Source organism: Callionymus lyra, chromosome 9, assembly GCF_982586985.1.
Source record: "Callionymus lyra chromosome 9, fCalLyr1.hap1.1, whole genome shotgun sequence".
Lineage (NCBI taxonomy): Eukaryota > Metazoa > Chordata > Actinopteri > Syngnathiformes > Callionymidae > Callionymus > Callionymus lyra.
In genome coordinates this window covers 14,036,306-14,062,113 of record NC_141826.1, presented here as the reverse complement: position 1 = coordinate 14,062,113, position 25,808 = coordinate 14,036,306, and the positions used below count along the sequence as shown (strand labels likewise).

General features: G+C 33.8%; 3 protein-coding genes across 3 annotated transcripts; all 3 read left to right on the top strand.

Annotated features, from left to right (window-relative positions):
• Window positions 1-324: 324 nt before the first annotated feature.
• Window positions 325-16,032, top strand: LOC148071909 (uncharacterized). The gene is made up of 6 exons (XM_087799458.1): window positions 325-338; window positions 14,297-14,614; window positions 14,916-15,257; window positions 15,318-15,431; window positions 15,521-15,537; window positions 15,613-16,032. Exons 2-6 carry the CDS (start codon window positions 14,578-14,580, stop codon window positions 15,718-15,720), a joined length of 618 nt encoding a protein of 205 aa, XP_087655584.1. The 5' UTR covers window positions 325-338; window positions 14,297-14,577; the 3' UTR covers window positions 15,721-16,032.
• A 3,101-nt stretch (window positions 16,033-19,133) lies between these two features.
• On the top strand, window positions 19,134-22,480 carry LOC148071908 (uncharacterized). The gene is made up of 6 exons (XM_087799131.1): window positions 19,134-19,182; window positions 19,562-19,879; window positions 20,177-20,518; window positions 20,578-20,700; window positions 21,584-21,633; window positions 21,701-22,480. Exons 1-6 carry the CDS (start codon window positions 19,140-19,142, stop codon window positions 21,824-21,826), a joined length of 1,002 nt encoding a protein of 333 aa, XP_087655257.1. The 5' UTR covers window positions 19,134-19,139; the 3' UTR covers window positions 21,827-22,480.
• A 784-nt stretch (window positions 22,481-23,264) lies between these two features.
• Window positions 23,265-25,522, top strand: LOC148071907 (uncharacterized). The gene is made up of 6 exons (XM_087799368.1): window positions 23,265-23,323; window positions 23,462-23,761; window positions 23,911-24,246; window positions 24,311-24,415; window positions 25,204-25,253; window positions 25,320-25,522. Exons 1-6 carry the CDS (start codon window positions 23,281-23,283, stop codon window positions 25,443-25,445), a joined length of 960 nt encoding a protein of 319 aa, XP_087655494.1. The 5' UTR covers window positions 23,265-23,280; the 3' UTR covers window positions 25,446-25,522.
• Window positions 25,523-25,808: the final 286 nt, after the last annotated feature.

The following is a 25,808-nucleotide window of genomic DNA, read 5'->3' as shown; positions in this document are numbered from 1 at the left end:
TAATGAGGGTAAATCTTCAAACAACAAAAGATTCCTGCAGCTGCTTTTTGTTTAGAAAGTTAAAAATGTAAGAAAAACACAGAGAGAAGAGATCGTAAACTGAAGAGACACATTTTGAACATGTAACCTTCTTCTGGGGTGAAAAAAACAAGCTGATTATTTTCATTGGTCGAACTGAGAAGAAAAAAAATGACGACCGACCAATGATTCTTTTGTTCCCACCCACTTGTGTCGCAACATAACAATCAGTTTGTAGGTTTTGTATCTCATACTTGGCTGGACTTGTGGTGAAAAGATGTTTTACATTTATTTTATTTTCGTCTTTGTCTCGCCTGGAGGTAAGAATTATCAGCGTTATGAACTTTCAATCTATTTAAAAACTTGATTTATTTGTATTTAGATTCATTTGTGATGTTGTACATGAATATACATTTTTCTTTTTTTTTTCTTTTTCGTCTTTTATTTAAATATACATTTTAATTGAATTCAGAGTTTCTTTAGTCTTTAAAAATTAATCTGAATAACAAACCAATTTTTCTGCTTATCAGATACACATTTAACCAGATAATGTTGTGTATTTTACCTTTACACCCTTTAAAAACTAGGTTTTTACACTTTGGTGTGAAATAAAATAACATTGTAAAGTGTGAAGAAAAATCTTCCAGTATTTTAGTTCAAAAACAAAAACTACATGTTTTATCTGTTCCAGGATGTGATCAAAACTTTTCGTCAAGCAGCGTACTTGTTGGACAGGATGTAACTTTCAAATGCAAAATTGTGAAAAGATTCGGGAACTTACAGTGGACCAGATTAACTTCTGACAACCTGCTGGAAGTTTTGGTTTCTGTGGATCCCTTTGGAAGACAAACATTAACTAAGACTCCTCGATTCACTGCAAAACGTGACTCGAAACATTTCGATCTGAATCTTACCAGAGCAGAGTCTGGAGACACTGGAATCTACTTCTGCAGTGAAGTTTTGAACTCTGAGATGACATTTATTAATACAATGTTTCTGCATGTGGAAGGTACATTTAACATTTTTTTTATTTTTATTTTACATAAACATAAATCACTATGCAGTTATAATGACTTCTTTGAGTTAGGTGATAAGATTCCATGATAATATTGTATTAGTAATTTTATTTCCATAGATTCTTTGCACATTCTCTTCCATCGTTTGTATGTTAATATTTTATTTTTTAGCATTTAAACATGTTGACTGCTTTCATGAATCATCTCTAATTATTTGGACTTCTTCACAGACAGAGATGCTGATGTAACTGATGTGGTTCAGACTGATCTGCTGCATTCAGGAACCTCCGGTAATCTTCAATGTTCACTCCTCACAAAGAAGAAAAACTCATGTTCTGGAAAAGAATCGGTTTACTGGTTCAAATCTAGAGCAGACAAAGCACCAAGTTTTCTTTTGGCTCGTGACAGTGGAGGAAATGAATGTGAAGAAAACTCTACGATTCATTCGAGGAAATGTTTCTTCAACTTGTCCAGAGACGTGAGCTCCTCTCACCATGAGACCCTCTACTGCGCCGTGGTCTCATGTGGACTAATCTTATTTGGAAATGGATCGAACAACGAAAATGCTCAAGGTACTTCAACCAAATATTTTTCGTCGTTGAATTTTACATTTACATTTATTTTCTAACAGGAAAAAATAGCAGTGACTTCAGAAGTAAACTGGTGATTGTGTTTGGTGCTGGTCTCTCCATTTGTCTGCCCATTATTATTCTACTGATTTACATCATCTGGAAACTAAAGCGAGATTTAAACAGTAAGAATTTTTATTTTTCTTTCACCGATTAAACATGATTAAAATCTAAGTAATAACTCATCCAAGTAATTTTTGGATTCAAAATAAATTGATGGTTTTACTATATTTTCTTCTGAGGTTGTCTTTTTAAAATGTCGATCAGTGAATCAGGTGCATGGAAAACTTTAAAGACCAACTATTCTCCTTTCTTGTTTCATCCTTGATATATATTTTCTTTCAGATTCATAAGACACCTTTAATCATTGAGCTTTGTGTGTTTCTTCTTCTGGAGAAGTGTTAAGTAGTCGGTTTCCTGCCACAATCTTATTTTTTTCTTATTTTACCTCAACTTCCTCACATTAGAGGAATGAACTTAATTTGCCACAACGACAAAGTAAAAAATTGCTATTTAAAATCATAATGTTTTCGGATCATCAGGGTCACAGACCTGCATTCATAATGAATTCAGAATCAAACTGAACATGTAGAAAAAAGGTTCCTTTTGTGAATGTTTTAACTTAACATTTTCTTTCTTATATTTTTACTTTTTCTTTTATTTAAAAAAAAAAATCTATATTAGAATGTTAAATTAATAAATTAATTTAATTTAATGTTTTTTGCAAGATTGTATTTATTTTATTGTATGACTCATATTAAAGTACGTAAAATATTATTTAAATATTTGTGATATTGTTATATTTTGCCTGATATTATATACATTCACCACTAACTTCAGTGAAACCTAATGGTCAGACAAGATCGACAACTGAAATCACTAGGAGATTATATACAAAAGTGGAAATCTAAGGTGCAAAATAAAGTATACAATAAAGAACAAGTGTCAAGGAGAAAGATGATCAAAGGATAGAGATATATTAACCACAAGATCCATAAAGATCAGGTTCTGGCGACTTATTCATGCTTCAATAACAAATTAGGTTTTTAGGAGGATCATCTACAGTTGATCTCATCAATGCTGTCAAGAGAAAAATAGAAACTCAAACCAGAGACAGGAAGTACCAGTGAAAGTCCAGAGAAGTTGTGACACTATTTTGGTTGGAGGTTCAATGAAACACGTTCATCTGCTTAATATTTTCATTCCTCTCTAGAATCTTCACGTCTTCAACCAACATCCACCACTGATGACGGGGACCAGCAGGTATAAACCAGACGTCACTAAACTTCTCTATTCATCCATCAGTATTAATATGTTTCTCATTTTCCAGCAGGACAATTCTGAATCATTGGTTTACACTGTGCCGAGTTACACCAAGAGAAGAGGCAGAAGAAAGGAAAAACGTGTGGATATGCAGGAAAACGTGATCTATTCTGGGGTTAATCTGAAGGAATAGATTTGTCATCATGATGCTCCTGCTGGTCCTCAGATGAGCCTGGACATGGAAACACCAGAAAGATCCTTCACAATAGAACAAGAGGCCAAAAGAGGAGCCTGACCTCTTCAAGAATTGATACGTGACAACCTCCACGTCCTTCTGTGTAAGCTCTCTATTCAAGTGTTTGATGTAATTGTCCCCTGGGTTACCAAAATGGTAAACCTCTCCCTTACTACTTGTGTTTTTCCCAATGCATTTAAACATGCCAGGCTTAGACCCGACTGACCTAAGTAATTACAGGCCTATTTTTAAGCTCTCTTTCTTGTCCAAAATCTTAGCTAAGGTGGTGACTAAGTAGCTGTCTTTGTTCCTGGATCAGAGCGGCATCCTTGCCAGCCTTACTTAAAGTGTCCAGTGACATCATGATGTCGGCTGACTGGGGTCAATACACTTTTCTTGTTCTCTTGGATCTGTCTTCAGCCTTTGACACAGTTGATCACCAGATGCTGCTGAGAAGACTGAAGGATGAAGTGGGTTTGTCTGGGTCTGTGTTACAGTGGTTCTCATCATACCTTTCTGGGCGCAGTTTTTGTGTTTTTAATCAGACAATCAAATAAGGTCTGAATCAGCTGATCTGTTGTGTGGAGTCCCTCAAGGTTCTGTTTTTGGTCCTTAATTATTTTCGTTGTACTTGATTACCCTGGGTTAAATCATTCAGATATTTCCTGATATTACTCACAGCATTTTTGCTAATGACATCCAGCTCTACTGCTCATTTAATCCAACTGAGCCCCAGAAGCTAAACAGCTTAGTCAACTGCTTGCTAGAAATCAAACAATGGCTGAGTGAAAACACTTTGCAGTTAAATGTGAACAAAACTGAAACTCGTGTTACTGCACTTGATGACAAAGTTCCAGTGTTGAGTCGGTACTCTGGTGACTTGGGTCAGTCTGTCAAACAGAGCCTGAGAAACCTGGGTGTTGTATTTTATAAAGACATGTCTTTAGTACAACATTTCAAAAACTGAAAACTGTTTCCTTCAACTGAGAAAAATCTCTAAACTTAGGAAAATGATGTCAAAACACGACCTGGAGCTTGTAATCCATCCATTTGTGTCTTCTTGCTTAGACTATTGTAACAATTTATCTTTTCTAAACCAGAAGGAGCTGTTTTTCCTGCAGTTAATACAAAACTATGCACCCGCCCTAGTAGGAGAACTCACATTTTCCCGATCCTTAATACTCAGCATTGGCTGCCAGTTTCTTTCAGGATCAATTTTAAAATGATGGTTCTTACTTTCAGATCTATTCATGGTCAGGCTCCTACTTACATCAGTGATCTGATCCAGCCTAAGAACCTAGCTTGGGCTCTGAGGTCTGTGGATCAGAATCTACTGATGGTTCCTGAACACGCTTCTTGACCAGAGGAAAGAAATCCTTCCAGACTGTTGCTCCTAAGCTTTGGAACGATCTTCCTCTCCCTCTGTGTTTGATGATCTACTGACTCCTTCAAGAACGGCTTAAGAAATTTTTATTTGTGCAGGCTTACGTATATCATTTTTGGGGCTGCTCTGCTTCGACCTATGTCATCTTGGCCTTTTAAAGTATATATTTTTACTGTGTATTTTTTTTATTGTTAAAGCTCTTTGTGACCCTGGTCAAAATCATTTGAAAAAATCAAGGTTACTTGAAACAAAGTCAGAAAAATATTGTATATTTTAAAGAATTAATAAATTAAACTTCATGATTTTTCTAAATATTTTCTGCTGGATGTTTTTATTTTTATTTTTTTTAAATACGTTCCCCTTCCCTCTTCCAGATTAAAAAGTGACCTTGATTTTTATCCCTTTTCCAGCTCTTGAATCACTGGCTCTTGATTCTCATTGAATCATTATCATGAATGAAATGGAAAAACTTCTGAAATGTTCCCTAAGCACCTTACCTTTTAACAATAAAGTGATAATTTTGTCATCAACATTCAAATGCTATTTATATATTTTTAAATTCAGAATATCATGAAGGTAGGAAATATTATCAAGTCTTGTGACATTGTAGGTGACGAATGTGAAGAAAACTCGCTCAACATCCACTGAAGAGCAAAATGTGCAGCAGGTAAATATTCAAGGAGTAACAGTGAATATTTATAGACATTTCTTTTTATATTATTTTTCTGTTTCATTCATGCAGGGAAGTGAATATTCATCTGTGCACTCTGTGGCCATGTTTACTCTGATGAAGGCTGGAGAGGGAGAATACAGAGCAGATGTGAAGAGAAGATACTTTTAAAAGTGATGAGAGGATTCTGAAGTAGAAGAAAAAGAAGATCTGATCAATTAGATACAATTTACAGCCCTTTGTATTGTATTTAAAAGTGTTTTGATTCTAAAAATCATACAACATTTTATTTTTATTCTTTTGATTTCTTTTTTACTTGCTTGTGTGATACAATAGAATAAAAAATAGCAAATAGATGCATACATACTGTAGATCAGACCAAGATAATAATCGCTTTTGTCTGAGTGTGAAGGAGGTCTTTGTGGTTTTGTCACATGCGGTGAGAAGAAGAAACAAATGTTGAAGAAAGAGACAGGAAGTTTAAATATGGGACCAAAGTAACATGAGAGTTTCCATACAAGCTCAGATTCTATTGTGTAATATCTGACTTATGTGGCATTAAAAGGTTTGTCATATTCTCAGTTAATTTTGGTAAAGACAGACATGATTTAAAATACATAAACACAACAAAAATGTTCGTGACTCAAAGAAGGTTGTGTGATAATAACTGGTTTTGCTATCTTGACGATCAGACAAAATCATTAGTTGAAAATGCCAGAAGTTTTTATCCAGCTATTGAATTAAAATGAACTCGGAGAGCCCAGTGTCATCAGCACCTCGGAAAGCTCCTTTATACGCATCAATAAAACCCTTAAAAATGCACATCAACTCACAGTCTGAACTTTCAAGCACCTGGGATGTTTGGTTAACCACCTCGATAGAGGTCACAGGTCAAAACCAGAGAGATAAGAAGGTGAAGAAACTTTTTCATGAGAGCATATGGACTAAAAGGAAATGCCACAGATGACAGACAACAGAGAAAAAAGGGGAAAGAGAGTCACCTGCTCTGACACAAACAGAAAGAAACACATTTTGCTGATTCATTTTGGTTTAATTTTCTTGGAATTATGTCTAATCTAACATTTGGAGATAAACACTGTTTATTTTAAGATTGTGAAGGTCATTCACTCTTGTCACACACCCCACAAAATATTTTCCACTTTTTAGCAATTACTATTGTAAATTACTTTTTTTCAAAGCACCTTATAACTTTCTAAGTGCCTCAAAAGTTCCACTTTGGAATCAGAATTGAACTTAATTAATGATAAAATTAATTAGTTTTCTATTTTAAAACAGTTTCAGATCCAGCAGAAGAACTTTTGTTGTTCACAGTTGAATGGAAAGTTTCTTGTTGTTGTGGTCGTCAAACGCCCTTCCTGTCTATTGCTGCACAAGCTTTAGAAAAGTGGACTTTTTTCATCTCTGCGTGTGAAGTAACCACACGAGAGCTGCACAAACATATAGATCCTCTGCAGACTTCATCCTGCACGAAGGTGTGACTTAAACTGCAGCAGTCAAGCGTCATGAATATGCTCCGTTTAGACAGGTCCATTTTACAAGATGTTTAATAACTTTTTAATGTTTTACAATACTGCATTAAGTTTTAAAAGCTTTAATGTAACATTAAAATAAATAATCCAGAATTAATATTTTGATAAATATTTTATAAAACTGAAAACGATTTACAATGAAAAATACACATTTCATTTCTTTTCACTTTTCTTAGCATATCTTAGCGTTCTTAATATGGTATTTTAGGATTATATATGGCATATGGTAGATCAGGATCTAACTAGATTTGCATTAGAGTTACTATAGCTTTGCATTAGATTCAGAATAGAGTAGCATTAGATTAATGTATCTTAAAACATAGCATTAGATATAGTTCATATTTATCCAAAATATGTAATTTAGGAAGAATCTAGCTTCAAGTCTTTGTGTGAATACATTTGAAAGAATTGTGTTTTCTCACACTAGGAGTCATACGACAGGAAGCCCATCAAGCCTCAGAGAGAAGAAGAAGACAGGAAGTCAGAGGCCATCGCTTGACATGATTTAACTTTGCACACTAGACCACAGAGAGAGAAAACTTTACGTTTCGCAGTTAAAGGATGAATTGAGGCTGATGTGGGAGGTTCTTTCTCTGACACTCTCTGTTACTTGGCGATAAAGAGACACGATTTAAACAAAACAAAATTAATCCAAACACATTTTATTTTGGTCTATGATTAAGTTGTAGTCCTTTTGTGTGATCAGGAATTAGATTAGATAAGATTGACTTTATTAAATAAATAGTACATGGACTTTTGTTGTTTGTTGTCTTTTTTTTTAATTGAAGTCTTCCTCTCCAAGATGCAGTAAGTCCCTCATCATGATGTGGTTTTGAAGTTATTTCTTTATAAAATGAATTCCCGTCTAAAATCTCTGTGAATGAGAGGTTACGAGAGCTGAGTCCATTATGATGTAACAATGTGTCTTGGAGTTGGAGACTTCTAGGATTGATGACACTGCATGATAAACCTTGATGTTTGACCAATCACAGCTTAGTGGGCGTGGTTATGGTAAACAACATTTATTCTCCAGAGTCTCCAAAGTTTTCAGTGGGTGGCGTTTAAGATCATTTGCTAATATATATGTTTATGTCAATGAAAAAAGAGTTTTGTATAAACACAGATGATGAGTGCAATAGAGTCCAAGATCAATTTATGAGATACGTAAATCAACACATTAGTTGACCTAGTTGAACTCAACAAAAAAGGGAGACTGGTGAGAGATTGTTGTGAACCGCAACTATATATTGAGTGTCTAAAGCCTACTTTCTACATCTGTTTGATGATTTCAGAACTCAAATTCCTATTTATCCTCATATTTTTTTTAATTAGTGCCAACCAAAAAATACCTTGTTAAGTTCCCCCCAATAGTATAGAGTAGAGAATAATGCGGGTAAATTGTCAAACCACAAAAGATTCCTGCAGCTGCTTTAGGTTTAGAAAGTTAAACATGTAAGAAAAAAACAGAGAGAAGAGATCGTAAACTAAAGAGACACATTTTGAACATGTAACCTTCTTCTGGGGTGAAAAAAACAATCTGATTATTTTCATTGGTCGAACTGAGAAGAAAAAAATGACGACCGACCTGATTCTTTTGTTGCCACCCACTTTTGTCGCAACATAAACGCTTCAGTTTGTAGGTCTTGTGTCTCAAACTTGGCTGGACTTGTGGTGAAGATGCTCTACATTTATTTTCTCTTCGTTTTTGTCTCGACTGGAGGTAAGAATTATCAGCTTTATGAACTTTCTATTTATCTATTTTAACACTTGATTTACTTGTATTAATATTAATTTGTGATGTTATATATAGATATATATATTTCTTCATTTGTTTTGTTTTTCATTTAAATTTCAGTAAATCATTTCTTTAGTCTTTAAAAGATCAGCTGAAATTATGTTTTTAAGAAAAAGATTTTTCTGCTTATCTGGTACAAATTCAACCAGATATTGTTGTGTATTTTACCTTTACACCCTAGAAATACTGATCAGCAAAGGTTTTTACACTTTGGTGTAGAATACAAATAAATGGTAAAGTGTAAAGAAAAATGTTCAAATATTTTAATTCACAAACAACAACTACATGTTTAATCTGTTCCAGGATGTGATCAAAACTTTTCGTCGAGCACCGTACTTGTTGGACAGGATGTGACTTTCAAATGCAACACTGTGAAAAGATTTGGGAACTTACAGTGGACCAGATTAACTTCTGACAACCTGCTGGAAGTTTTGGTCTCTTTGGATCCCTATGGAAGTCGATCAATAACCAATTCTCCTCGATTCACTGCAAAACGTGACTCGAAACATTTCGATCTGAATCTTACCAGAGCAGAGTCGGAAGACACTGGATTTTACTTCTGCAGTGAAGTCGTGAGCTCAAAGACAACATTTATAAATACAATGTTTCTGCATGTTAAAGGTACATTAATACTTTTTTATTTATTTTTTATATTTGATATAAACATAAAACATTATGTGGTTATAATAAAAATTGCATTTTTTTTTGGTTTGTTTATTTCCATTTCCATTCATGTTTTTAGATCTGACTCTTTGAGTTAGGTGATAACCTTCCATGATGATATGGTATTAGTTATTTTTATGTCCATAGATTCTGTGCACCTTCTCTTGTATCATTTGTATGTTTATATTTAATTTTTGAGCAATTACAACTTTTATCTGCTTTTAGTCCAATATGTTCATGAATCATCTCTAAATATTTGGACTTCTTCACAGACAGAGATACTGATGTAACGGATGTGGTTCAGACTGATCTGCTGCATTCAGGAACCTCCGGTAATCTTCAATGTTCACTCCTCACAAAGAAGAAAAACTCATGTTCTGGAAAAGAATCAGTTTACTGGTTCAAATCTGGAGCAGACAAGGCACCACGTTTTCTCTTGGCTCGTGACATTGGAGGTGATGAATGTGAAGAAAACTCTACGATTCAAACCAGGAAATGTTTCTACAAATTGTCCAGAGACGTGAGCTCCTCTCACCATGAGACCCTCTACTGCGCCGTCGTCTCATGTGGACACATTTTCTTTGGAAATGGTTCCAACATCAGAGCCGTTAAAGGTAAAGGACCAGTTACATTTGCATTAAGACTATGCTCAATAATGTATTTTGTTCCTCCAGATATCTCTACCGATGATTTTCTGATGACAACTAGGTCAGCAGCTGTTGTCTCCATAGGTCTCGGAGTTATGGTTCTACTGATTTACCTCCTCACGATACTTGATGAATGTGTTGGTGAGTAAATAATGAAATAATAAAAATATGAAGATGACTTTATAATTATTTTGATTTTATCTGCCGATATTTTTCACCATCCACTGAAGAGCAACATGTGCAGCAGGTAGATATTTAGGATGTAAAAGTGAAAATTATTAAATCTGTTTTTAATTCCATTTTGTCCGTTTCATTCATGCAGGGAAGTGTAGATTCATCTGTGCACTCTGTGGCCATTTTTACTCTGATGAAGGCTGGAGAGGGAGAATACAGAGCAGATGTGAATAGAAGACACATATAAAAGTGATGAGAGGATTGTGAAGAAGAAGAAGAAGAAGAAGAAGAAGATGTCGACGTTTTTTTTTTTTCTGAAAAATGTATTAAATTTTATTTTCAGATTTGTTATGTTGCTTGCGAGATACAATAGAAAAAAAACAAAAATAAAACTGTGATGCTTTCATGATAAAGATCAGACCAGTGTTAATGGGCAATAATTCATGACTGTTATTATTTTGTATCTTTATAATCAAGTGACCACAGAAACTAAAGGAAACCTTAAAATAACTGTTTCTGTTTAACACTTTATCTTGTTTGTATTTTTATTCTTTAATAAAACTGAAATAAACTTTTGAAAAAAACAACAACAACAACGTTCGTCTCAACTTGTGTTAATCCTCAACCACGCAGACACACGATAGTAAAATCATATATTTATTGAAATATATCACATTTTTATTTATGATCATATTCAAATCATCAAATATTAAGATAAATGTTTTTTGTCTGAGTGTGAGGAAGGTGTTTGTGGTTTAGTTACAAGTGTTGAAAAGAAGAAACAAATGTTCTTGACCTCATTAAGAAAGAGACAGGAAGTTTGAATATGTGACCAAAGTAACATGAAAGTTTCGATACAATTTTGATTATACTGTGTAAAAACTGACTTCTGTGACATTCAAATATTTTTCATCTTGTGAGTGAATTTCGGTGAAGGCAGACATGACTTCAAAAACACTAAAAAATGTCTGTGCCTCAAATAAGGTTGTGTTATAATAACTGGTGTTGCTATCTTGACGATCAGAAAAAATCATGGAGTTAAAACTCCAGAAGTTTTTTATCCAGCTATTGAATTAAAATTAACTTGAAAAGCTTGATAGAAAAAGCTGAGAGCTCAGTGTCATCAGCACCTTGGACAGTTCCTTATACGCACCAAGAAAACCCTAAAAATTGACTTCAACTCACAATCTGAACTTTCAAGCACCTGGGATGTTTGGTTAACCACCTCCAGAGAGGTCACAGGTCAAAACTAGAGAGATAAGAAGAAACTTTTTCATGAGCATCTGGACTAAAAGAAAATGCAGCAAATGACAGACAACAGCAAAAAAAGGGAAAGACAGTCACCTGCTCTGACACAAACAAAAGGAAACACACATTTTGCTGCTTCATTTTGGTAACATTTTCTTGGAATTATATCTTATCTAACGTTTGGAGAAATTTGGACATTCATGGAGACAGTTAATGCAACACTGTTTATTTTAAGATTGTGTCACTCTTGTCACACACTCCACAAAAAACATATATATATTATCTTTCACTTTTTAGCAATTAAAATTCTTAATTACTTTTTTCCAAGTACCTTAAAACTTTCTAAGTGCCTCAAAAGTTCCACTTTGGAATCAGAATTGAATTTAATTAAAGATAAAATGAAGTAGTTTTCTATTTTAAAACAGTTGCATATCCAGCAGAAGAACTTGTTGTTCACAGTTGAATGGAAAGTTTCTTGTTGTTGTGGTCGTCAAACGCTCTTCCTGTCTATTGCTGCACAAGCTTTAGAAAAGTTGACTTTTTTTCATCTCTGCGTGTGAAGTAACCACACGAGAGCTACACAAACATATAACACCTCTGCAGACTTCATCCTGCACGAAGGTGTGACTTAAACTGCAGCAGTCGATGTCATGAACATTCTCCGTTGAGACAGGTCCATTTTTCAAGATGTTTAATAGGTTTTTAATGTCTAACAAAACATCATCAAGTTGTAAAAGCTTTATTGTAACATTAAAATAAATAATCCAGAATCAATATTCTGATTAATATTTTATAAAACTGAAAACAATTTACAGTGAAAAATATAATTTTCATTTCTTTTCACTTTTCTTAGCATATTTTAGCGTTCTAAATATGGTATTTTAGGATTATATATGGCATATGGTAGATCAGGATCTAACTAGATTTGCATTAGAGTTACTATAGCTTAGCATTAGATTCAGAATAGACTAGCATTAGATTAATGTATCTTAAAACATAGCATTAGATAGATATAGGTCATATTTATCCAAATGTCATTTAAGAAGAAGCTAGCTTCAAATTTTTGTGTGAATACATTTGAAAGAATTGTGTTTTATCACATAGGAGTCATAAGACAGGAAGCCCATCAAGCCTCAGAGAGAAGAAGAAGACAGGAAGTCAGAGGCCATCGCTTGACAGGTTTTAACGTTGCACTCTAGACCACAGAGAGAGAAAAGTTTCCATTGAGCAGTCGGAGGATGAATCGAGGCGTGGGAGGTTCTTTCTCTCAGAGTGAGTGTTACTTGGCGATAAACACATTTTATTTAGGTCTATGATAAACTTGTAGTCCAATCTGTCTGATCAGAAATTAGATTATATAAGATTGACTTTATTAAATGAATAGTACATAGACTTTTGTTGCAGTAGTCATTAGAAATGTACTATTAAACTTAAATGTTCCACCCATTCATCCTTCCATATATTCATCCACCCTACTGTCCATCCACCTATTCATCTGTACATCTATCCACCTCTATCTCCTTTTTTAATTGAAGTCTTCCTCTCCAAGATGCAGTAATTCCCTCATCATGAAGTGGTTTTGAAGTAATTGATTTATAGACTTCTTTCCTGTCTAAAATTTTAAGGAATAAGAGGTTACGAGAGCTGAGTCCATTATTATGTAATCATGGCTTCACTCCTCCTCTAGCCTACTGTAATTATGCCCCGCTTTGTTTATACAATGAGTGTCTTGGAGTTGGAGACTTCAAAAGAGGTCCAATATATATTTAAGAGATACTTAAATTAACACATTTGTTGACCTAGTTGAACTCAATAAAAAAGGGAGGCTGGTGAGAGATTGTTGTGAACCGCAAATAAAATAAATAAACATTTTCTAAAATGGTTTTCTTTTTAAAACGTGAAAAAAATACAAAAAATAAAGTTGTTTTATTCACCTATATATTGAGTGTCTAAAGCGTACTTCCTGTTTTAGATGTTTTCAGAACTCAAATTCCTCTATTAATTTTTTTTTTTTCAAATAAGTGGCAACCGACAAATACCTTGTTAAGTTCCGCCTATCTGCTCTTTCATTGTAACATAGAATTTATTTTTATTGTTATCTTAAACCTAGTTGGACTCGTGGTGAAGATGTTATTCATTTATTTTCAAACCATCTTTGTCTAGATAAGTTCAGGTTCAAACAAATAAAGTGGTTTTAATCACATATTTAATCAACTTTAGTCAACTTTATTTCAATACATGTTTTAAGACGTCAATTTCCTCTAAAAAGATGAAATATTCAGTGAGAATAATGCAGGTAAATCTTCAAACCACAAAAGATTCCTGCAGCTGCTTTTGGTTGAGAAAGTTAAAAATGTAAGAAAAACACAGAGAGAAGAGATCGTAAACTAAAGAGACACATTTTGAACATGTAACCTTCTTCTGGGGTGAAAAAAACAAGCTGATTATTTTCATTGGTCGAACTGAGAAGAAAAAAATGACGACCGACCAATGATTCTTTTGTTCCCACCCACTTGTGTCGCAACATAAACGCTTCAGTTTGTAGGTTTTGTATCTCAAACTTGGCTGGACTTGTGGTGAAGATGTTTTACGTTTATTTTCTCTTCGTCTTTGTCTCGGCTGGAGGTAAGAATGATCAGCTTTATGAACTTTCTATTTATCTATTTTAAGACTTGATTTACTTGTAATAACATTAACTTGTGATTTTATATAGATATATATTTCTTCATTTGTTTTGCCTTTTATTTTAAATTCTGTAAGAAATAATTTAATTCAGAGTTTCTTTAGTCTTTAAAAATGTATCTTAATAACAAACTGATTTTTCTGCTCATCTGGTACAAATTTAACCATATAATGTTGTGTATTTGACCTTTACACCCTAGACATACTTATCAGCAAAGCTTTTTACACTTTGGTGTAAAATAAAAATTAACTGTAAAGTTTAAAGAAAAATGTTCCAATATTTTAATTCACAAACCACAACTAATTGTTTAATCTGTTCCAGGATGTGATCAAAACTTTCCGTCAAGCACCGTACTTGTTGGACAGGATGTGACTTTCAAATGCAACATTGGGAGCCGATTCGGGTACTTACAGTGGACCAGATTAACTTCTGACAACCTGCTGGAAGTTTTAGTCTCTTCGGATCCCTTTGGAAATCAAATAGTAAACAAGACTTCTCGATTCACTACAAAACGTGACTTGAAACATTTTGATCTGAGTTTTACCAGAGCAGAGTTGGAAGACACTGGATTTTACTTCTGCAGTGAAGTTGTGAGCGGAAAGATGACATTTATAAATAAAACTTTTCTGCATGTTGAAGGTACGCTAACACTTTTTTTTTTATTTGACATAAACCTAAAAAAATATGTGGTTAAAACATTTTTTTTGCATTTTGTTTGTTTGTTTATTTCCATTTCCATTCATTTACATCTGACTCTTTGAGTTAAGTGATAACATTCCATGATAATATGCTATTAGTTGTCTAAAATTCCATAGATTCTGTGCACCTTCTCTTGTATCATTTGTATGTTTATATTTAATTTTTGAGCAATTAAAGCTTTTATCTGCTTTTTGTCCAATATGTTCATGAATCATCTCTAAATATTTGGACTTCTTCACAGACAGAGATGCTGATGTAACTGATGTGGTTCAGACTGATCTGCTGCATTCAGGAACCTCCAGTAATCTTCAATGTTCACTCCTCACAAAGAAGAAAAAGTCATGTTCTGGAAAAGAATCAGTTTACTGGTTCAAATCTGGAGCACACAAAGCACCACGTTTTCTCTTGGCTCGTGACATTGGAGGAGATGAATGTGAAGAAAACTCTACGATTCAAACGAGGAAATGTTTCTACAACTTGTCCAGAGACGTGAGCTCCTCTCACCATGAGACCCTCTACTGCGCCGTGGTCTCATGTGGACACATTTTCGTTGGAAATGCATCCAACATCAAAGAGGCTCAAGGTAAAGGACCAGTTACATTTGCATTAAGACTATGCTCAATAATGTATTTTGTTCCTCCAGATATCTCTACCGATGATTTTCTGATGACAACTAGGTCAGCAGCTGTTGTCTCCATAGGTCTCGGAGTTATGGTTCTACTGATTTACCTCCTCACGATACTTGATGAATGTGTTGGTGAGTAAATAATGAAATAATAAAAATAAGAAGATGACTTTATAATTATTTTGATTTTATCTGCCGATATTTTTCACCATCCACTGAAGAGCAACACGTGCAGCAGGTAGATATTTAGGATGTAAAAGTGAAAATTATTAAATCTTTTTTTAATTCCATTTTGTCCGTTTCATTCATGCAGGGAAGTGTAGATTCATCTGTTCACTCTGTGGCCATTTTTACTCTGATGAAGGCTGGAGAGGGAGAATACAGAGCAGATGTGAAGAGAAGACACACACATCATAAGTGATGAGAGGATTGTGAAGATTTTTTTTTTTTTCTGAAAAATGTATTAAGTTTTATTTTCAGATTTGTTATGTTGCTTGCGAGATACAATAGAAAAAAAACAAAAATAAAACTGTGATGCTTTCATGATAAAGATCAGACCAGTGTTAATGGGCAATAATTCATGACTGTTATTATTTTGTATCTTTATAATCAAGTGACCACAGAAACTAAAGGAAACCTTAAAATAACTGTTTCTGTTTAACACTTTATCTTGTTTGTATTTTTATTCTTTAATAAAACTGAAATAAACTTTTGAAAAAAACAACAACAACAACGTTCGTCTCAACTTGTGTTAATCCTCAACCACGCAGACACACGATAGTAAAATCATATATTTATTGAAATATATCACATTTTTATTTATGATCATATTCAAATCATCAAATATTAAGATAAATGTTTTTTGTCTGAGTGTGAGGAAGGTGTTTGTGGTTTAGTTACAAGTGTTGAAAAGAAGAAACAAATGTTCTTGACCTCATTAAGAAAGAGACAGGAAGTTTGAATATGTGACCAAAGTAACATGAAAGTTTCGATACAATTTTGATTATACTCTGTAAAAACTGACTTCTGTGACATTCAAATATTTTTCATCTTGTGAGTGAATTTCGGTGAAGGCAGACATGACTTCAAAAACACTAAAAAATGTCTGTGCCTCAAATAAGGTTGTGTTATAATAACTGGTGTTGCTATCTTGACGATCAGAAAAAATCATGGAGTTAAAACTCCAGAAGTTTTTTATCCAGCTATTGAATTAAAATTAACTTGAAAAGCTTGATAGAAAAAGCTGAGAGCTCAGTGTCATCAGCACCTTGGACAGTTCCTTATACGCACCAAGAAAACCCTAAAAATTGATTTCAACTCACAATCTGAACTTTCAAGCACCTGGGATGTTTGGTTAACCACCTCCAGAGAGGTCACAGGTCACAACTAGAGAGATAAGAAGAAACTTTTTCATGAGCATCTGGACTTAAAGAAAATGCCGAAAATGACAGACAACAGCGAAAAAAGGGAAAGAGAGTCACCTGCTCTGACACAAACAAAAGGAAACACACATTTTGCTGCTTCATTTTGGTAACATTTTCTTGGAATTATATCTAATCTAACGTTTGGAGAAATTTGGACATTCATGGAGACAGTTAATGCAACACTGTTTATTTTAAGATTGTGTCACTCTTGTCACACACTCCACAAAAAACATACATATATTATCTTTCACTTTTTAGCAATTAAAATTCTTAATTACTTTTTTCCAAGTACCTTAAAACTTTCTAAGTGCCTCAAAAGTTCCACTTTGGAATCAGAATTTAATTTAATTAAAGATAAAATGAAGTAGTTTTCTATTTTAAAACAGTTTCGGATCCAGCAGAAGAACTTGTTGTTCACAGTTGAATGGAAAGTTTCTTGTTGTTGAGGTCGTCAAACACTCTTCCTGTCTATTGCTGCACAAGGTTTAAAAAAGTTGACTTTTTTTCATCTCTGCGTGTCAAGTAACCACACGAGAGCTACACAAACATATAACACCTCTGCAGACTTCATCCTGCACGAAGGTGTGACTTAAACTGCAGCAGTCGATGTCATGAACATTCTCCGTTGAGACAGGTCCATTTTTCAAGATGTTTAATAGGTTTTTAATGTCTAACAAAACGTCATCAAGTTGTAAAATCTTTATTGTAACATTAAAATAAATAATCCAGAATCAATATTCTGATTAATATTTTATAAAACTGAAAACTATTTACAGTGAAAATATAATTTTCATTTCTTTTCACTTTTCCTAGCATATTTTAGCGTTCTTAATATGGTATTTTAGGATTATATATGGCATATGGTAGATCAGGATCTAACTAGATTTGCATTAGAGTTACTATAGCTTAGCATTAGATTCAGAATAGACTAGCATTAGATTAATGTATCTTAAAACATAGCATTAGATAGATATAGGTCATATTTATCCAAATGTCATTTAAGAAGAAGCTAGCTTCAAATTTTTGTGTGAATACATTTGAAAGAATTGTGTTTTCTCACATAGGAGTCATAAGACAGGAAGCCCATCAAGCCTCAGAGAGAAGAAGAAGACAGGAAGTCAGAGGCCATCGCTTGACAGGTTTTAACGTTGCACTCTAGACCACAGAGAGAGAAAAGTTTCCATTGAGCAGTCGGAGGATGAATCGAGGCGTGGGAGGTTCTTTCTCTCAGAGTGAGTGTTACTTGGCGATAAACACATTTTATTTAGGTCTATGATAAACTTGTAGTCCAATCTGTCTGATCAGAAATTAGATTATATAAGATTGACTTTATTAAATGAATAGTACATAGACTTTTGTTGCAGTAGTCATTAGAAATGTACTATTAAACTTAAATGTTCCACCCATTCATCCTTCCATATATTCATCCACCCTACTGTCCATCCACCTATTCATCTGTACATCTATCCACCTCTATCTCCTTTTTTAATTGAAGTCTTCCTCTCCAAGATGCAGTAATTCCCTCATCATGAAGTGGTTTTGAAGTAATTGATTTATAGACTTCTTTCCTGTCTAAAATCTTAAGGAATAAGAGGTTATGAGAGTCCATTATTATGTAATCATGGCTTCACTCCTCCTCTAGACAGCTGTAATTATGCCCCGCTTTGTTTATACAATGAGTGTCTTGGAGTTGGAGACTTCAAAAGAGGTCCAATATATATTTAAGAGATACTTAAATTAACACATTTGTTGACCTAGTTGAACTCAATAAGAAAGGGAGGCTGGTGAGAGATTGTTGTGAACTGCAAATAAAATAAATAAACATTTTGTAAAATGGTTTTCTTTTTAAATCGTGAAAAAAATACAAAAAATAATCACCTATATATTGAGTGTCTAAAGCGTACTACCTGTTTTAGATGTTTTCAGAACTCAAATTCCTCTATTAATTTTTTGTGGTGAAGATGTTATTCATTTATTTTCAAACCATCTTTGTCTAGATAAGTTCAGGTTCAAACAAATAAAGTGGTTTTAATCACATATTTAATCAACTTTAGTGAACTTTATTTCAATACATGTTTTAAGACGTCAATTTCCTCTAAAAAGATGAAATATTCACTGAGAATAATGCGGGTAAATCTTCAAACTACAAAAGATTCCTGCAGCTGCTTTTGGTTGAGAAAGTTAAACTTGTAAGAAAAACACAGAGAGAAGAGATCGTAAACTAAAGAGACACATTTTGAACATGTAACCTTCTTCTGGGGTGAAAAAAACAAGCTGATTATTTTCATTGGTCGAACTGAGAAGAAAAAAATGACGACCGACCAATGATTCTTTTGTTCCCACCCACTTGTGTCGCAACATAAACGCTTCAGTTTGTAGGTTTTGTATCTCAAACTTGGCTGGACTTGTGGTGAAGATGTTTTATGTTTATTTTCTCTTCGTCTTTGTCTCGACTGGAGGTAAGAATGATCAGCTTTATGAACTTTCTATTTATCTATTTTAAGACTTGATTTACTTGTAATAACATTAACTTGTGATTTTATATAGATATATATTTCTTCATTTGTTTTGCCTTTTATTTTAAATTCTGTAAGAAATAATTTAATTCAGAGTTTCTTTAGTCTTTAAAAATGTATCTTAATAACAAACTGATTTTTCTGCTCATCTGGTACAAATTTAACCATATAATGTTGTGTATTTGACCTTTACACCCTAGACATACTTATCAGCAAAGCTTTTTACACTTTGGTGTAAAATAAAAATTAACTGTAAAGTTTAAAGAAAAATGTTCCAATATTTTAATTCACAAACCACAACTAATTGTTTAATCTGTTCCAGGATGTGATCAAAACTTTCCGTCAAGCACCGTACTTGTTGGACAGGATGTGACTTTCAAATGCAACATTGGGAGCCGATTCGGGAACTTACAGTGGACCAGATTAACTTCTGACAACCTGCTGGAAGTTTTAGTCTCTTCGGATCCCTTTGGAAATCAAATAGTAAACAAGACTTCTCGATTCACTACAAAACGTGACTTGAAACATTTTGATCTGAGTTTAACCAGAGCAGAGTTGGAAGACACTGGATTTTACTTCTGCAGTGAAGTTGTGAGCTCAAAGATGACATTTATAAATAAAACTTTTCTGCATGTTGAAGGTACGCTAACACTTTTTTTTTATTTGACATAAACCTAAAAAAAATATGTGGTTAAAACATTTTTTTTGCATTTTGTTTGTTTATTTCCATTTCCATTCATTTACATCTGACTCTTTGAGTTATGTGATAACATTCCATGATGATATGCTATTAGTTGTCTAAAATTCCATAGATTCTGTGCACCTTCTCTTGTATCATTTGTATGTTTATATTTAATTTTTGAGCACTTAAAGCTTTTATCTGCTTTTTGTCCAATATGTTCATGAATCATCTCTAAATATTTGGACTTCTTCACAGACAGAGATGCTGATGTAACTGATGAGGTTCACACTGATCTGCTGCATTCAGGAACCTCCGGTAATCTTCAATGTTCACTCCTCACAAAGAAGAAAAAGTCATGTTCTGGAAAAGAATCAGTTTACTGGTTCAAATCTGGAGCAGACAAAGCACCACGTTTTCTCTTGGCTCGTGACATTGGAGGAAATGAATGTGAAGAAAACTCTACGATTCAAACGAGGAAATGTTTCTACAACTTGTCCAGAGACGTGAGCTCCTCTCACCATGAGACCCTCTACTGCGCCGTGGTCTCATGTGGACACATTTTCTTTGGAAATGGATCGAACAACGAAAATGCTCAAGGTACTTCAACCAAATATTTTTCGTCGTTGAATTTTACATTTACATTTATTTTCCAACAGGAAATAATAGCAGTGACTTCATGAGTAAACTGGAGATTGTGTTTGGTGCTGGTCTCTCCATTTGTCTGCTCATTATTCTTCTACTGGTTTACATTATCTGGAAACTAAAGCGAGATTTAAACGGTAAGAACTTTTTTTTACATTCACAGATCAATAAATGATGCGAAATAAGTAATAACTCATCTATTTTATGATTAGAAATTAGTTTTGAGATTTAAAAAAGTTATTTGATGGTTTAATTTTGTATTTTCTTCATTTCTTCAGATTTTTTCAGTGTAGAGATGTTAAAGGAAGGACGACTGTTGGATCTTTCTTTTTATTATATGATATGTCATGATCATTCAGTCATTTGCACGGAATTTGTTTCATCATTTATAGATATTTTTTTACAGTTCATAAGACACCTTCAATTATGTAGCTTCCGAATGATGCAATAGTTAATTTCTATTGTGTTTTTTTGTTTCCTCACTTCATGAGAACTGCAAAAATCAAGCCGTCGGTTTCCTGCCACAATCGTTCTTTTTTTTCTTTCACCTCTACTTCCTCACTTCAGATGAATGCACTTGGTTTTTGACACAAAGACAAAATAGAAAAGAGGAGTTGTGTGAAATGTTCCTGTTGTGGTATTTAACTAGTCCATAAGTAAATGATTTAAAGTATTTTTTATTTTATTTTTTACATACGTCTTCCTGGTTAAAAAAAATAATAAATATAAGAAACATTTTAATAATTTGTTTTTTTGCAGGATTGTATTCATGATATTGTATGACTGTCATTAAATTACATTAAATATTATTTAAATATTGATTTTTGATGTTGTTTTATTTGGCATAATATTATATATATTCACCACTACAGTTTATCTCATCAATGCTGTCAATAGAAGAATAGAAAATCAAACCAGAGACAGGAAGTACAAGTGAAAGTTCAGAGAAGTTTTGAAACTATTTTGGTTGGAGGTTCAATGAAACACGTTCATCTGCGTAATATTTTCTTTCCTCTATAGAATCTTCACGTTTTCAACCAACATCCACCACTGATGACGGGGACCAACAGGTAGAAACCAGACGTCACTAAACTTCTCTATTGATCCATCAGTATTAATATGTTTCTCATTTTCCAGCAGGACAATTATGAATCATTGGTTTACGCTGTACCGAGTTACACCAAGAGGAGAAGCGGAAGAAAGGAAAAACGTGTGGATCTACAGGAAAACGTGATCTATTCTGGGGTCAATGTGAAGAAATAGATTTGTCATCATGATGCTCCTGCTGGACCTCAGATGAGCCTGGACTTGGAAACACCAGAGAGATGCTTCACAGGAGGACAAGAGGCCAAAAGATTAGCCTGACCTGCTCAGATCTTCAAGGATTGATACATCACAACCTCAACCTCTACTCAGTGACTACATCAATCCATAGAAAGAACTGTACGGATGGACTAGGAGGAGGATCAGGAACATTGGAAGCCTCATGGACAACACCTCTTACAGGAGCAGAATCTTGGCCAAAAAAATTGTTGAGGAGAACACATGATCAGTCAGATCTACTCTGGGATAACATCAGAAGAAGTTAGACATTATTGAATATCCATCATCAACCAAACTTCCACCAGAAGCCACGACACCAGAGCAATGCTAAGGAGAAACTATTTATTCAATGCTATGGATGGACTTTTTTGGAAATGTAACATGTGACTTCAGAATCATACATACATGGTGTCCTTATTTTATTTTAATGAGAAGTTAAATCTGAAAGAGTTCATCAACATTCAAGTTTTTTTATTTACGTTAATGTGTTAATGTAAATTTTAATAAAAAATAAAAAAAAACATGTTTTCATTACCATTCACCCCGTAAATTATCATTACCATTCGTACACTGTAACATTTAGTATTTTACAGATTTTTTTGGATGCTTTCAAACTAGTGATTGTATCTCTTGTATAACATGAAGCTTGTTCAATGTAATAATAAAAGATCAATTGTTACTTATTTTTAATCATTTTTAATTTGTGGATGAAAAAAAAAAAATATTACTTTCGTTTAAATCTTGCTTTAGTTTCCAGATCATGTAAATCAGTAGAAGAATAAGGAGCAGACAAATGGCGAGACCAGCACCAAACACAATCTCCAGTTTACTTCTGAAGTCACTGATATTATTTCCTGTTGGAAAATACATTTACAAGTGAATTCAACAATGCAAAATATTTGGTTAAAATACCTTGACTGTCTTTGATGTTGGATCCATTTCCAACGAAAATGTGTCCACATGAGACCACGGCGCAGTAGAGGGTCTCATGGTGAGAGGATCTCACTTCTCTGGACAAGTTGTAGAAACATTTCCTCGACTGAATCAAAACACACAACATTTATACTAGAAGTCGAGTTAAAATAGGTTTAAGTAAAGACTTTTGATGAATCTAGTCTTAGTGATTGAAAGGCATAATTTAAAAGAACTTTTATAAAAACTTAAATCATTATTTTGTTCTGCAGTTGATGTTAAAAGTTATAACATCTGCCGTCTGAGTCCACAAGACTTTCAACAAAGACTTCTTCCATTCGCTGAACTCAAAATCAAAGAGTCGAAGATCGTCCAATGAAATCAGAGAACTTACTTCCTCCCTCCTCTTGTGTTTCTACTTTAAAGTGTCGCGCCGAGAGTCTTGACCTCAAACTGTCGCGTTTGCTGAAGCTGTCGTGGAGATGCTGTCGTTCTTCTATCTGGCTGCTCTGCTCTGGATTGGAGGTGAAATAGATTTACTTTACTTTACAATAGTTACAAGTCCTTTCGGGAAAATTATCTTCTGCTTTTATAAATCCTTCCATATTACTTTCCTGTTTGGATTCTAACTTAACATTAAATTATCTCATCTTTGTCTTTCAGGGTGTGAAAATGTTTTTTTGAGATCCGTTCAAGTCGGACAAGATGTGAGTCTTCACTGCAGAACGAGCAAATACGGGACAACGAGATGGATTCGATTTTTTACAGACAAGTTTCCCGAAATGTTATCTAAGACAAATCACTCTGAACATAGTGTTTCAAATGCAGGGAAACACGATCAATTAGTGACATTTGATCTGGATTTACATGGAATACGTTTGAATGACACAGGATTTTACTTCTGCCTAAAAGCTTGGCATTCTGATTTTAAGATTCTGACTGCAACTCTTTTGCAAGTTGAAGGTAAGGTGACCTCCTTATTTATTACATGTTTACTATTTATACTGTATGTGTACATTGTATTGTACTGTATATTATTCACTGAACCAGTATCAAATGAAGATACATTTAAGATTTCTAAATACCATTTTTACTTTATTCATTCATGACAGAAATAAAACCTGCGATCACTGATATCCAAGAGACTTCACCTGATGTCCAACGACCTCTTTTCAATCTACAATGTTCAGTTTCTTCTGGTTCAAAGAGTAACTCATGTACAGAGAGAGTTTACTGGTTCAAAACCAGAACTGAAGAGTCACCGAGCTTACTGGTCGCACGTCAAACCAGGCCTGATGATTGCACCTCGAATTCTACGTCTGGATTGAGGGAATGCGTCTACAGTTTGTCCAGAGAAGAGAACTTTGTTGATGATGAGACGCTTCACTGTGCTGTGGTCTCATGTGGACACATTTTCTTTGGACACAGAACCAAAAACAAAACTAACGGTATACATTTAATACTAGGACATGCATTTTTTATTCATCTTATCAGACATTTCCCCTTTTCCAGAAGATCAAGTTTACTCGTGGAAAACTGAAATAGTGTTGAGCTCTGCTCTCACCATCAGTCTGGGAGTTAACGTTCTACTGATGTACATCGTCAGGAAACACAACGGTAAGAAAGATCTTTAAGCTAACACTGTGTAGCATTGTGCCAAGATTATTTGCTTGATCTCTTCTTGACGTTAGGACTGTTCCTAAAATAAATTTAAAAATACAAATATAAAAAACAACATTTTTTTTGATCATCTAGCCACATTCTATACTTTATTTCTAAAGGCTGGTACTTTTGCCGTCTTTGTCTTGTCCTGGTCCGAACAGTCTACAGTCGGTCGCTATTTTTTTTGATCTAAAGATAACAAAGTAGTCGTGAACATTTGTCAAGCTGAAATAAAATAATAAAGATTATATTTTATAAGTTGAACAAAGCATGAAAATAATAGTATTTAAATGTTGATCTTGACTTGGACTGTCTTGCCCTGACACTCTCTGAACTTAAGTTTCTTGACCTCAACTTTGTTGTTTTAATTATGATGGTCAGTCCATTCTCAGTGTCATTTGAATATTGTATATATATATATATATATATATATATATATATATATATATATATATATATATATATATATCTTTCTGACAAGTGAAACTTTAAATTGTGATGTTGTGTGATGCTATCTTTCATCAGTTCCTAACAGTCTGAACACACCAGATAACTTCCTGCCACAATCACTCAATCTCTTATCTCTTTGCTTCTGTTTCCTTCTCTTTGGTGTTAACCTCTGATTTGATTGTGGGAGAACTTACTAGTGTTTCTACTGTATGACAGGAAATAACCGTTTTTCTAAAGTGTGGGAGTGAAAATCTCACTGTTTCCTGTTTAACAGTTGTTTTGTTCCAATCTAGCAGCTAACAGTTTCCAACCAGCAGAGACTGATGAACAACAGCACCAGCAGGTAGATATATAAAGGGATATTTATACATCTAAACATCACTTTCTAAGATCATTTCTTAAATTGCAGCAGGTAAACAATGAGCATTTGGTTTATGCTGCACCGACATTCACCAAGAGGAAAAGTGGAAGGAAGGAAAGATGTACAAATATGGAGGAAAACGTGATATATTCTGGTGTTCGAGGGATGGAATAGAGCCTGTATCTTCAACTATGGACCAGTGGATTCTGGTTCACATTCAGAAACTATTATTGCTATTGTTGTAAAAAAAAAAAAAAAACAGGATTTTTTTGTGGTGATATTAGTCAATAAGTAAATAGACAAAATACAAGAATGAAGAAATTAGATGATACAATTAGTGTCAGCTTGTCAAAAAAAAAAAAATCTGATGCACTAAATTATCATCACAATATATAAATTAATATATATTAAGCTTGAAGAAAAACTTCCTGTACATGTTTGTGTCATGTTGAATTCCAAGTTTTCAGTGTTCAGTGTTCAGTGTTAAAACAGTGTTTTTATTAACAGTATGAATAAAATCCTTTGTAATAGATGTCT